General features: G+C 39.3%; 1 protein-coding gene across 4 annotated transcripts in view; it reads left to right on the forward strand.

Moving 5' to 3' along the window:
* Positions 1-13,434, forward strand: part of TECPR2 (tectonin beta-propeller repeat containing 2) — a 46,140-nt gene extending 32,706 nt beyond the window's left edge. For 2 of the 4 annotated variants that reach the window (XM_083840170.1, XM_083840168.1), the window contains exons 19-21: positions 7,067-7,208; positions 8,416-8,565; positions 8,828-13,434. In XM_083840170.1, the coding sequence (XP_083696296.1) occupies positions 7,067-7,208; positions 8,416-8,565; positions 8,828-8,985 (450 nt within the window). In that variant the 3' untranslated portion in view covers positions 8,986-13,434. Of the gene's footprint in view, positions 1-4,750; positions 5,547-7,066; positions 7,209-8,415; positions 8,566-8,827 lie in introns of those variants that run through there. The other 2 variants (XM_083840167.1, XM_083840169.1) reach the window with 2 other exon arrangements.
* The last annotated feature ends 920 nt before the right edge of the window (positions 13,435-14,354 follow it).

Here is a 14,354-nt window from a genome sequence, read left to right on the forward strand (position 1 = left end):
CACAATTCTTCACAGCCGTGTGCCTTTCTTATAGGTTACATAAAAATTTTTTTAGGTGCTAGAAAAATGCACCTTCAGCATTTTTAGTAAAGTCGTCTCACGCTGATTCCACTGCTCAGTTCAGTGCTTATTACCTTCCGTTTTGTTGCAAGTTAGGAAAACTGTTGCCACTGTATTTCTCAGTATTTTTCTGCTTTGGAGTTTTAGCCTTCTGGTATTTGTTTTAAGGCACTGCTATCGTCGTGTTCAGAAAAGCGTACATGTAGCCTGTCACATTAGATAGCAATTGTTATCAGTACCAGAAGCCTCCGATCACAAAAAGGGTGCACAAAATAAGATACACCCAGAAAACTGAGTAGACGATTTTTCCATATCCTTTTGAAATATGATCTTAAGGTGGTGCTTTTGCTTTTCAACAAGACTTAACTTACGCTGAAAACAGAAACAGTGGGAAGGAGAATCTTTCATTTTCATGCTTTCATTTGTTCAGTACTAGTAACACCCTCAAATCTGGGCTCTTCCAATGTGCCTGTACTTCTGTTAGCTAATACACAATTTAATTATTTTACAGAGAGAGATAATTTCAGTTACTTTATCTACCGTTCTGAAAGCTAAATATATTTCTCAATGTTGAGTCTTGAGAGTTTCAGAATTACTCAAAAATAAAAACGTTCAGGTAATTGTATAAAAAAAAAATCATTGGTAAAGGATACAGGACTCGATTTAGCAAGCATGTGCCTTGATTTCAGTGGAACTATTCTCATGTTTGAAAGCGGTGATATCCTGAAGTATTTATAAATAGAAGACCCTGAAAAGTGATTTTGAGAGGTGGTCATAAGAAATTACTTCTGCTAGTATAAATTGAGTGTTTTTTTGTTTTGTTTCTATGTTTTTTTCATTAAAGCTGCTGTTTGTGAATTCTGGTTAGAGCACTTTTTATTGCTTTTCATGTGACTGAACTTCAGCTTATCTCATTTTAAAATCTGCGGGAGGCTGGATACAGTTTAGTAACCAAGGGCTTGGCTTCTGTGGAGTAATTTGGGCAGCGGAGACAGTACTGACAGTGAGAGGACTTCAGCAAACCCAAAGTCCACACTGAGTAAGGAGCCGGCCTGGGACAATGGGTGGGCACATCCAACCCTTCTTCCTTGAGTGAGGAGCTCGGGGCACCCTCCACGGTGTGGTGCTGAGCAGCATCCCCCTGTTTGAGCAGAACGGGTGCCAGCAACCAGATCAGGCTAGTGGGCCTTGTGCTCGGTTGCCTTCCCAGGAAGCTGTCTGGCTGGGCTGTGGTGTCTCCCTCTGCCCTGGTGGCCCGTCCTACAGACCTGTCACGTAGCCTGGTGCTATCTATCCTTTGCCCTACTGAACCCGAGCCTAATGCAGCCAGGGAGCAGGCAAGGAAGAGGAAGTTGGACTCTGTACTCTTGTGAATGCATCCTCCGCCTGGGAGGCAATGATCTGATTTCTGACCCTCAACCCCCTGCAATACTATTGTTTTTGTCCCGGTAGCATAACACGTTTCAGAGCCTTGTGTTTGGGAGCCACACCTCACCTGGGACAGAAATCAGTCTGCAGCTTCGGTGCTGGATGAGTGCTGCTAGATGAGGGAGTAGCAACTGTTATATCCCGAGTGCATCCCCAGTATTTCGGAGGCTTACAGAGAGCATTTTGAATCCTGACAGATTGTAACTTTCCAGAATGTCACAAGGTCACTCTTTGTTTAAAGAACAAAACAAAACAAAACCTCCTACCAGTAAGTTCTTGGGGTTTTGTTTTAATGATTCCCCCCCCTACACACAAACTCCAGTTATGTAAGTGAATTATATCACTTAAAGGTTATGGGCATTTGTAAAACAAGGCAGTATTTCTGTTCCTGTCAGGGGCATGTGGCATTTTCATCAGAAATGTGTTAAATGACATGGAGCAACACTAAGATGCAAAATGGCAGAGAAACCATGAGTTTGATAACTGAGAGTTGTCAAAGCAGAGATGAGGCTGAATTTACAAATGCATTTGTGTTTTTACTGTACAGAAATGTTTTACTTTCCTTGGTAAGGCTTTTAAATTTCAAAACCTACAGGCACGCACTTCTCCTAGCATAAAATGCAGGAGAGGGTGTTTTACTGATGCTCATTAAACTTGTTTTAAAACAAAACAAAAAACCTGAAATGCCCTGGTTTTCAGAGCCTTGCTTATCAAGGTTTTTATTACCTTGTACTACATTATGTTCTGTTTCATGCAAAGTTATTGCATGTAGCGTTGTGTATTTCTATAAAGACATAGTCGTTCTCATCTTAACATTTTAACTTCTTAGTATGCTATTAAAAAAAAAAAAACACACACACCTGTAGTCTTAATTATAAAATGTTGTGTAGGGCATTATAGGCTGTCTGTAACCTTAGGTGTAAGACAGTGTGACCAGAAGACAGCTGGGCAAACCAACAGACTAGGCTCATGGTTTGAATGGTCTTTGCATTATTATTATTATTTTAATTGCTTTTAAAGAACAGTTGTTGTGCTACATATTCTGAAAGTATTTTGTGGACCTGCTAGAGCTTCACCACGTTAAATAGTCACATGGATTTGGCATGATCTTTTCTTGGATTCTATGCCATATGTGTGTGTGCAAAATATCTTTTGCATATCCCTATGAGAAAAACACTTGGAATGAAAATTGACAGATGAGTTGACAGAGGTGAGAGGTCAAGAAAACTGCCTGCATGCCTTTTGCCCTTTCTTGGTTGTGCGAGCCATAGACTGGAGGTATCGAGCTAAGGCTCGTGTCTGTTTACTCACTGAAGGCACAAACTGGGGGAAGGAGTCATGTTGTTATTCTAAGGCTTCTGAGGAAAATAAAGCTCCAGTTTTTCAGTCAATAAATAACCTTTCTCTGACAATTCTGTGGCAGCATTACTGAAAAACATGGAGCTTCAAGGAAGACTAAACATAGATTCATAACCTTTCCTGCTCTTGTATGCTGCCTTGAACTTTTCTACAGAGAAAAAAGGGGCACTTGGTTCAGCGAGTTGTTCTGCTCCTCAAAGTCTGAATGCAAAACGTTCTGGTCAGTATTGCTCCTGCGTTGCTCGTGCTTGGTTGTTATCTCCAATGGTGGAAGTGATTTACAACTGCCATACAAATGGAGCCCTGAAAATAATATGCAGCGGTCGGGTCTGTATCAAGGAGTCTCTCTAAGCTGCAGTATGTATTTGTCATGCCAGTTAATAAGGTCTGGGTGTCTGTTAGCCATCAGAACAGTCGGATGAATCTGATCTACATACAGATAGTGCTCAACAGTGTGGGAAATCGATCTGATGTGATATTCTTACAGCCCAGCCTGGAGCAGCTGAAGGTATTTCTGTTTTATGAAGGTGAGTAGAGCATTCATGCCTTTATGCTGCTTGTAGCCACCAAACCATTATTTAAAAAAAGAAGTGGGGGGTGGAGGTGGACAGGCTGAGAACGTTCTGTTTAGTCTTCCTCACCCCCAGTGTTTGCAGCAGAAAAGAGATAGTGGAGGTCTGCTGATACATGGACTCTAATTCTGAAAAGTGACTTGGAAAATGTTCTGATGCATTTTTTGTGTGCGTGTGGTTTTTGGCCTTTCCGCCTTGACAAGGAAATGAACCGGTGTGGTTCGGGTTCGTCTGTAGCTGAAGCAGTTACAGTAAGGCAAAACTTCAGAGTCCAGGGGTGAAAACTGCATTAGTTTCTACTTTGGATTTTGTTGGATACCATTGTTTAAACAAAGCTCTTGCACTGAAGCATATTTATCTGTGGTCTGTAGAAGGAATGGAAATGATTTGCATTGAATTATAAAGCTAATGGACAAGTTTATAACTCAAATATATTTAGCATAGATGCTATTGAATGATGTCATGTAACAATTTGTCAGTTAAGTGCTTCTTTCAAGTTTACTTTGTTTCATCAGCATTGTCTTCTGTTCAGACAATCGGGTGCTAGCAAACTATTTTTCATTTTCTTTTCTGTATCAGGCAATTAGGATATTCACAGCTCTTAGCATGCAGTGTTATGTACTGAGAAGTACGCTGTGTCTGAGAGCGGTGTCCAAACACTTTTTGAGCTCCTTCAGGCTCGGTGCCATGACCACCTCCCTGGGGAGCCTGTCCCAGTGCCCCACCACCCTCTGGGTGCAGAACCCTTCCCTAACACCCAGCCTGACCCTCCCCTGCCCCAGCTCCATGCCACTTGCTCGGATCCTAATACAGATTTCATGAATGCTGTTAGAAGTTTAACGAGTTAAGAAAAGGCTACTCTGAAATAATTTATTCATTTTCATGGCTATCAGTCTTTGAAATGTTATCAGCAGATTTATGAATTTGCACTGGTAGCACTCTTTATTGCTATAAGAAAACTCTACTTAATCTTTACCTGTAGCTGTCGAGATCTGTTTCTTGTTATATAGATTATAAAATACTTTAAACATTTTTATGGTAATTAAAACTTAGTGAAAATGAGGGGTATTTGAGATGTTCTCCAGAAGTGGTACATTATGTCAAGAAAACTCTGAATCAGTTTTATCCTGCTGTGGTAGCCGCATCTTTTTGTTGCAGTTGAGTGCTTTCTGCGTAGTCATCTAATGTGTTTAAAACCTCTGCAACAGGCTCTAAGAATTGCCTGTGCCTGTTTCCCAGCGTCTTGTCGCTGCTTTGTTCCAAAAGCTATGGTATATAATCACATCACTAGCTGTCCTGTCAGTCATGTCCTTTACTCTGTTTCACATCAGAAAGCTGCAGCAGAGTGGGGTGTTTCCTGCTAAGAGCACTGGATGCTGCCATCGGTGTCTTGCCTGGATCATTTATAATAAGAGTGAGTAGGAGGATTGTTTCCTTGATGCAAGTTTATCAGAAAGAACTAAGTAGTCTGAGAAAGGAAAAGAAAGCAAAAGTGAAATACCCAGAGAGCCAGGAAAAGTTGAGGAAAGAGGAGCTTGCTTTAAAATATGTAGAGAGAATTTTTGTCCAAGCTTGTGGAGATCTTAGAACTTGATAATTCGTTTCTTCGATTTTCTGAAGAATTAGGTAGAGGTAATTGCTTTGATTGTACTTGAACCTGCAGTGATATCGGAAGCTATCTAGCTTGTGCATCATACAACTCCATTTATGCTACCTTCTTGGGGTATTTTGTTTGCTTGTTCTTAGCTTCCACTACCTATAATTTTGTAGTAATGCACAGGCATGGCTGCTAGGTGTGAGCACTCGGTAAGTCTTTCTGGATGGAAATATTCCTCCAGTTGTTTCTAGGCAAATGATAGAGGAAGAGGAACGATTTCCTGACATGGAAAAGTGGAGAGCAAGGTGCACAAATCCCAACAGGTCAGTAAGAAGGAGGAGTCCTTTTCTGAAGGACTGTAGTTGTAACCTGAGGTATGTTGCAGACCTAGAGCTTAGCAGTTCATGGTGTGAAGGAGATGAGGAAAGAAAGGCAGAAAGTCCCTAAATCTGAGGAAGAGATGGCTATGGTAGAGTGACATTGTGGGAAGGAGGAGATAAATGGATTAAAAAAAGAAAAAAAAAAAAAAAGCCAAGATCTCCTGCTGCGTGCAGTAACTCAGTCTGCAGAAGCTATTAATTGCAGCTCACTTGAAAGCACAAGTATGGAGAGGGATGTGATGAAGAAAGGGGCCCAGGAGTGAGGGTAACTTTGGGTGAAGAGGGTGGCAAGACAGAGGGATGCATCGTGTGGGTTATCTTTTTTGTCTCTTCAAGACAAATTGTGTCTTCCTGTAAGTGTTCAACCTGCAGCCATTGTCAGTTTACTGTCAGCAGAGGTGAAAACACTTCCTCGAGGCTCAGCCAGCTTCAAGCTCCCAACGAAGTGCAAGTACCTGATGAGAGCACAAGCGTGAGAAGACAGCCTGTCAAAGGTCTTACCACCTAAATAGACAGGATTGATTTGGAGCTGCAAGTTGAACCTGGTTATAACTGGATCAGACCCAGATCAGATGTTAGCATGAGAACTTTCAAAGCAAAACCAAAGCAGGTAACTGTTATGTACACAGAAGGCCCATCTGGTGCTGGGTTGTGCACTCATGTGCGTACTGATTATGGTCCTGTATTCCTAGGTTTATACATACAAAGAGCTGCTTGTTCTTGTATTTATCAGACTGGATATTCGGCTTATGTCTTTGAGATTATTGCAAGAAATGCAGTGCTTCTGCCAGATGATGACATATTTCCGGGCATCTTACTGTCGTCTTCATTGCAACTTTTATTAGGCTGATGTGGAGAAAAATCCCTTTTTTTTCTTCTTATCTACATTTTATTTAAAGTATGTGGGTTTTTGTTTGTTTCTTTTGTATGTGGTTTTCTTTTTTTTTTTTAGGGTATTTGCATACACTAAACCTGTTGGCTGATATATTTTGCTACAAAGTCATGACCTTTATGATGTATGTAAAATTCTGTGGTCAGTAACACTGATTTGGGATAGTAGTTAAGGCAAATCTCCATAGGAGCAGATAGAGTAAGGACTTCCCTGGGAACAGAATGGGAAATGTATTTCTCTTGGGCTCACCATGGTCATATTCCTATCGAATGGAGTACAGGGGAGAGGGCGGATCACCGTATCACTGCAAACGGTGGGATATTCAGACCTTAAAAATGTGCAGCTTATGTATATTTAGGAATACAGGAGATATTTAGTTATGGTAGGAAAACTTTCAGGAAAGCAATAGGAAAATAACGCTCTTCCTGCATTTCTGTGGATGAGTTCTCTCTTTAACTTGCAATCAAAACTGTATTTGATTGGGATAACAGTGTTTGAGCAAACACGAGTATTATTAAACTCGGATGTTGAACATCAAATATGAATATCAGTAACTTCAGCTGACATTCACTCACGTTCCTTTTCTATTTAGGAAGGGATTGACTTTTTTGAAAACTGGGTAATTTATACAATGACAAATAAAAAGTTAGATTTCTTTCTGTCCCTAGTCTCTGGTGAATATTTTACAACTTTTTTGTGTGTACTTCTGTGAGGAGCAAGTGTCTGTATTTAAAGATACAGTGGTACAAAGATTAAATACTGTGCTTAATTTTTATAGCCAGTAGGAGTCAACTTGGTCAGCATTCATTCAAGTCCAAATGATCAGATGTTGTGGGCAATTGACAGCAAATGGAATGTCCACGTACGAGTGGGAATCACAGAAGAAATGCCTGTAGGCACTGACTGGGAGCATGTGCCAGGTAAAAACTAATACCTTAATTCCTTGTGCTTCCTGCCATTTTCTGTGATTTTTTTTCCCCTTTTGTTTTTTCGGTTTGATAGCAATGCTGAAATCAGGTATTTTTCTCAGTAACCAAATTTACTTATTTATAGAAACTCGGTAAAGTATTTGATTAGGGTTATCTTTTAAAGAGGACCTTGGTTTCGCTTAAAAACGCTATGTAGTTAACTGAAGTCTGGTTTTCAGATGAACTTCCACTGTGTGTGTTATTTCAGGCTCTTGCCAATGAATTAATGAACGGTACAGTTACCTTTCAGTTAGGATTAAAGCAATGTTCCTAAGCAATAGGAGACTACTATGCTTTGGGAAGTTTTGTATTTAAATGTGATACAATGTGGGGTTCCTGTCTGGATGTGGCTAAAAAAAAAAAAATCTAATGTGATTTTGCACATCTTTCTATTAATTCTGTGTACTGGATGCATTCTAGATGAAGTAATTACATTTTCCTTTTGCCTATAAGTAAAATTAAAATTTAATTGCTTCTTTTTAAATAACAGTATATTGATGCTGTCTGCTTTTTAAAGATATTTCACTGCAGAAGTGCATGGCACTTCAGTTGCAGAGGATCTGCTTTCTTTTGAAGAGGAAGAAAAAATGTCCACCATGTCTATAATATTAACCATTTTTAGGCAAACTAAGATTATAACTGTCAGATTATTCCCCATCTGTTAGTGAAATACAGTGGAAGCTCAGAAATAGGTTTGGGAAGATCCTCAATTGGTTGTTGCTTGTGGCTATGGCTACACAACAAAGTGTATCCACAGTGATGTTATTACAGTCAATAGTTGCAATGACTACAAAGTCTGCAATTAAAAAGCCTGTTTGTTTACAACTGCTCCATGTGATGCAAGTGGCCTGCATTCTTAGCTTCTGCTTATACAGGGCAAGAAGCTCAGAAATCTAATAGCGTCTACCTTGTTCTCCTCCCTTAAAGTCTGTGTAAGGAAAAATGTAGTCCTAAATTGTCATCTTGCCAATTCTTTCTTAGCCTCTAGGAAAATCAGGTATTTCTTTGTGCCTTCTATAATTGAGTTCTTCTCTAGTATTAATATCAGAATATATAAAAATATTATAGTCTCCCTGTCTTCTTTTAAGCTTTACTGCAAGTGTATTTACTACCTAAGAAAGCCTGTGATTATTGCCTCCTCATGTCCAATTATCTTTAGGTTTGCAGGCATGTCAGCTGGCTATAAGTACAAGGACCGTTTGGGCGCGCTGTCCAAATGGAGATGTAGCTCGTCGATATGGCATTACTGACAAGAATCCAGCAGGAGACTACTGGAAGAAGATTCCTGGAAATGTCTCACGTTTAACAGGCAAGTTGGGTCTGCGTGATAATCCAGAACATTTTGATTTCTGCTGACTTCTGCCTGCTGGTGCTCAAACTGATCGTTAGCAGGGATAGCTATGTAATCTAAATGCTTTGTGGACGGTCAGTTTCACCAAGGTGCTTTTATCACATTAGTAAAAACCTTCTCTGTGTACAATTAGAAAAAATAAATTCAAATGTTATTTATTTACTGTTTATTATTGGAGCCTACTGCCTTCATTAAAAGATGGATAATTTATGCTTTGCAGTGACCCCTCTAGATGAACTGTGGGCAATCAGCACTTCAGGATCCCTTCTCCAGCGCCTCACTAAGACCTTTAGCCATTCCCATAATTTGCAGAAAAATAACGATACTTCTGTTCTGCTTCATCCTGATGATTTTGAAGATGAATGGGAAGTGATATGAAGTCTTTCAAGCTTATGAAGCAGTGAAAAAAAACAGAAGGACATACAGAATTACTGTAATGTATGTACAGAATGTTGGATCTAAAAAGCCACTCATATTGGACCTGTGATATTAGCACTTTTGTATTTAAAAAACTGACCTGTTAAATAGCCCCCAAGCTGTGAGTTCTGATGTTTGTTCCAGTATCTCTTGGGAGACTCTTTAGGTGTGGCATACTGCAATTGTTATACCGTACTACTGTAGCAGCTCCTTTGGAAACATAATTCTTTAACTTATTCTGATTAGCAATGAAAGTGACTATTTCACAACAGCATGCACACTAATACGTGTACTTATTTTGAGAAGGAATTCTGTTGCATTAAATATTTCTCTACAGCAGAAACGTTACATTTTTCTCAATTTCTTCTTGTACTTGGAACTCCAAACTTATGGGAATGCTCTCCAACTATTGTATATATTTAGAATAATTTTTTCCTTGCAGCATGGAAGAAAATATGTTGAAGTATTTCTTATTGAGATCTCAGAACATTGTGATTCCACAGCATTGATGTTGAAATGAGCTTAGTTTGGTCCATTTCCATACAAATATCTGCTGCAAGGCTGTACTAACCTTCCATGTCTACAAATTCTGTTTCTAACTTGGCTTCAATCACAAGTGAGAAGTTTGGATTACATCTAATATCAGGGGAACTTTTGCTCATTTCACGCAGCCATCAGGAAGCTGACAGTTTTGGTGGGGGGTAAGTCCCACTTCGGAATAGGAAGAAGTTGCATGTTGGGTTTGTAGTACAGTGCAGGAATGTACAAGGCAGCTTTCATAATACCTGTTAAGCTATATTTGTGCCTGCAGCCAGTGCTTTAACATTTGGACTCAAATTGTTTTGAGTACCAAACATAGATATATTAAAGGCAAAATGATAATTGATAGAATTACCTGTATATCCCATTAAAAATTGTGATATTGTGAGAAAATACTTAACAATATTGTGATTTTTAGCTATGTTAGCTAAATTTGAAGTGTCTTATACTTAACAGATGTTGCAGCAGAGGTATGTGATGAACTGGGAAGTAACCTAAGTTAATCATTGCAGTTTATTTTTCTTTAAACTCTAAATCTTTTTTGAAAGATACCTCATCTTTTTTAAGCAATAGAACTATGGATGAGAGAACTTTAGTTCAGTATGTAGGTGGAGGAGTTATTTTGTGTTCGTTCTAAGCTTATAAACCATCAGAATGTTTAAGCAGCTGCTAACCAATACTGTAAATGAGCCAGCTTCAGAAAAGGCCAGGTGTTGAACAGAGGGGATGTTTCTGTTTTGAGAACTTAATCAATACATACAGAAAAGGATGTGTTTTCTTTTTAACCTCTGTTCTCTTTCAGAATAATTCATGCATGTACTGCACTAAACTTGGAACAAACGTGGTGCAAGGTGAGAATGTAGATCTGTGGAGAGAGAACCAAGTTATGTCACTTTTGTTATTATTATTTTTAGTACCATTTGTGATACTGGCTGTCAGTTCTCAGTCTGTTCTTTCAGTCTTGCAGGGAGGACAGCTTTGTTTCCCTTTTACAGATGATGTTTGCTTCATTGCTAGCTCATCCGTATATGGAAAATACCCCCAGAGGGTTTTTTTAGCCTGTCTGGCAGTGGATTGTAATGGAATCTGCTCACGAAGTAACCCAGTTTGTTTTATGCAAGCATAGCTTGGTATCTTGAGGACCCCAAAGAAGCTGAATCTCAGCTTAAAAGTATCTTTTGGCAGCTCCTGAATCAACCACGTTGGAGAAGGGATCTGAGTACTTCTCCGCACCCTACCAAGCACCGGATGCTCAAGTACAGTGGCATTATTTAATAGTGACACTTTTGTATTACATTTTTCAAAGTCATCTTAGTAATGGCTTGAGCTTGCTAGTTGTTTGTTTACTGTATGGTACTGTACCTTGCTATGGTCGTTAATATTAAATTGGTGTCGAGCTCTTCTCAGACTACTTTTTAGGATAGTTTTAATAAAACTAGGATTTTTTTATTTTATTTCTGTATTTAGGTTTTTGTTTGTGCTTTGAGACAAGTGCAATAAACTAGATTTTTAAGAAATAAGTTACTGTGGTAAGACTCATCTGTTGTATGATTCACAAGAGTTCTGTTTGTCTGTAAATTGTCTTGTGCTGAAGACAAACATGCTTATGAAAACCTTATCTTACTATTACCCCAGATAATAGGGTAATGGCAGTATAAGGACCTGGATACTGGAAGGTATATTTCATATATTTCTTAGTTGATAGGTGTGTCAAACCAGCAAAATGATCGTCTTCCAAGCAAAGAGAATTAAACACTTAGCATATTGAATATTAAGCTTATTGCCTCGTTATTGAGATGGTCTTTCTATAACAGAAGTAAACAAAGTTTCTTTCTGTGTACACTGTACAAAAATTGCACTTGTGTGTTAAATATTTCAGCCTTGGGTGAAGAATATCCATGTGTGATCACAGGTAGGAAATGTTCAGGCTGAAAATAGGTGATTGTGCCACGTGCTGTAACTGCACCCTGCTTTGCGTTTTAAAATATCTGAGCTCATCAGAAGACTTCCTGTGTTTCTGGACTGGAACTGTAACAGCTTCTGAGGCGTAATAAGCACCATTGCCTTCACTTCCCACATGGGCAGACTGTTTCCTGATGGAGCTGTGACCTGTGTAACTTCACGCAAGAAGGCATAGCCACGATTAATGACAATTCAGGCACTTAAACCCACTTCCAACCACGGGAATCCTGCTCAGATTCGGATTGCAATGTCTTCGCTAATTATGTTGACAAACTTGTTCAGCTGCCTCTGTTGGTTCCTGCAGGGAAATTCTGGTCTCCTTACAGCATCAGCCTGTTCTGTTATACAAGAGCGATCCTTATGTCACCGGACGGATGGCAGTTCAGATGCCTGAGTTGAGTTGTTGTGAAACACCCATCTAGATATCTAAGTAACTCTTGTTTTTCTGTGTTGCAGCAATAAAAAGGAATGGAAAATGTTGAATGGTACAAAAAAAGTCTTCCACTAACAAGTGTCAAAATACTTTAATTGCTTAAGTAAGACAGTAAAGTTGCTGTTAGGAAATGGTGTTACTGCTAAGAAAATGATGATGGGAATTCCTAATTGTGGACTTAGGCCATTGTCTAAACATAGATTTATTATACAGGAACAAAGAATTTGGAAAAAATGTTTAAATCTGTATTAAGAGCATCTTTGGTGCGATGTACAAGAAACCGACTTCCCAATGCACATGGCCATCAGAAGATCTGAACCCCTTAACTCTTCTGCATTGCTTTCTTGATGAGTCTCAAAGGCACTTGTGGCTTATTTCAGACTAGCAGGGCATTCTGCCTTGTCTTTTTGCTTCTCTCATGAAAGTCCCTTCAATGCCTGAGCTGTTGGTATGAGTTCTGGATAAATTTTAAGGAACAACCTCAGAGAAATTTTCAGTAAATGATGTTCTGGGTGTGAGGGACTGCAATTCAATTGCCTGTGTGTCTGTGGCTGTGCCTTGTTGAGTAGCTGTTACAAAAGCATAAATCATCCGTGAAGATACTCAGATCTACTCATTACTGTGGTGAAAATCTCTGGTCTTTAGTTTTTACATTAACCAGCCCTGTCCACATCCTTAGCCCTACCTGCAGGAGTAGAGAGATAAGATCTTAATTGAAGACTTCTAGCTGTAGAATGCGAGGTGTGGGTTTTATTCCTCTCACAGCCTTCCAGAAAGGAAAAGTTGCGTGTATCATGGTGGCAGGTAGCCAGCAAAGAAAGCTGGTGTATCCCTTGCCAAACAAAGTAGCTCGCTCTGGTTGTTTGGTAATGAGTTACTCTAATTAAAAATAACCACCTCACTCTCGCTTCTGCAGAAGAGAATTTGTAATCTAAAGGACTGGATTTTAATTAGCGGAAAGTGAAAGCTGAGCTGCAGTCATCTTCTATGAATTACTCTACCCAGAGCTGTGCTGATAACAACTACACTATCTAGATAAACAAAAGTCCCTTTGGATTGCTGAATGGTGATATCTAGGTTCATCACAGAAATAACTATGGATTTCTCATTGCTTGACATCGAGATAGGAAGTGAGGTTTTGGGTTCAATTCAGGAAGTTCCGTAGATAAGACTGGCTGGTAGCACACTGGAAGCTAGGTGAAATCACCCTTATGATTTGTTTGGTCTTTATCTGACTAAAAGTCTATGTGAATAGATCTAACGAAGTTGTTACGTTAGCCATAAAGTTAAATCCTGCTTGATGCTGGTGGGGGAAGAAACAAGCAGTAGAAGAAGCAAAGATCTGTTTGAGAAACTTGATGTTCCCATGAAATGTGGACTTATCAATTATATATTTAATTCATTTCTGTTTTCTAAAAGCTAACACAATGATAATAAAACACCAAAAATATTAAATCCCTCAAAATGAAAAAAAATGCCCTATCTTTGGCCCTCGGAAATGACTAAAATATGCTGATTTTTGTAGCCTGTGATTGCCTGAGGCACCAAGTAATGCACAGCTGAATAGCGCTGAATGAAACTGTAGTTATGGATGAATCTTTCAAATATTATTCACTGTTTTCCCTCCATTATAGAAGTAATCTGTGATTTATTTTTTTTAATACATCTTCCTCATAACCTCAGTTGAGATTCACTTATTGTAGATACAGGTGAAGGAAGAAGGCCTAAATTTATAGCACTTTTCATTTAAAATTGCATATACAGCAAAAATAGGCTAAATGATGAGTACAGAATTAGATTAACACCCTGTATTTACTATCTTGATTTTGCAGAAGTTGACGGCATGCTTTATGTGCGTATTGTAGACCTGTAGTCTAATGAGTGTGGTGAGTCTTCACCAGGAGAACGCTCTGTTACTATACAAGTGCATAGATATCTTGTATATAGAATGGAGAAATGGTATAGATGTTATTACATCTGTTAAAACAGGAATACACAGTAGATGACTCCTACTTGAAAAATACATTGCGGTATTTTGCCTGGTTGTGTGCTGGGTGAATTTAGCAAAGCTCATCTGAGTCAGATGAAAAATTGAGCTAATTGAAACTGTTTCAGAAAAAAAAAAAATAGATTGGGAGGAAAGTTCCAGGGAAGCACCCAGCAGACTGCCTGGCACATGTGCCTGGCTGAGCAGCAGGGGGGTGTTTAAAAAAGAAGGAATCTGCTTGGGCTGGAGGTGAGGGGTAGAATGCAAGTGCCAGCAAGAAACCCCCTGGTCCCTGCTTGCTACGGGGGACAGCCAGCCAGCGGATCGCAGGAAGGGCAAAGTAAGTCGGGTAATTGCTAGGACGGCTGAGATTTTATTTGCTCGGCTCCCACGCTTGTCTCGCTAAAT

Source organism: Anser anser, assembly GCF_964211835.1.
Source record: "Anser anser genome assembly, chromosome: 5".
Taxonomy (NCBI): Eukaryota; Metazoa; Chordata; class Aves; order Anseriformes; family Anatidae; genus Anser; species Anser anser.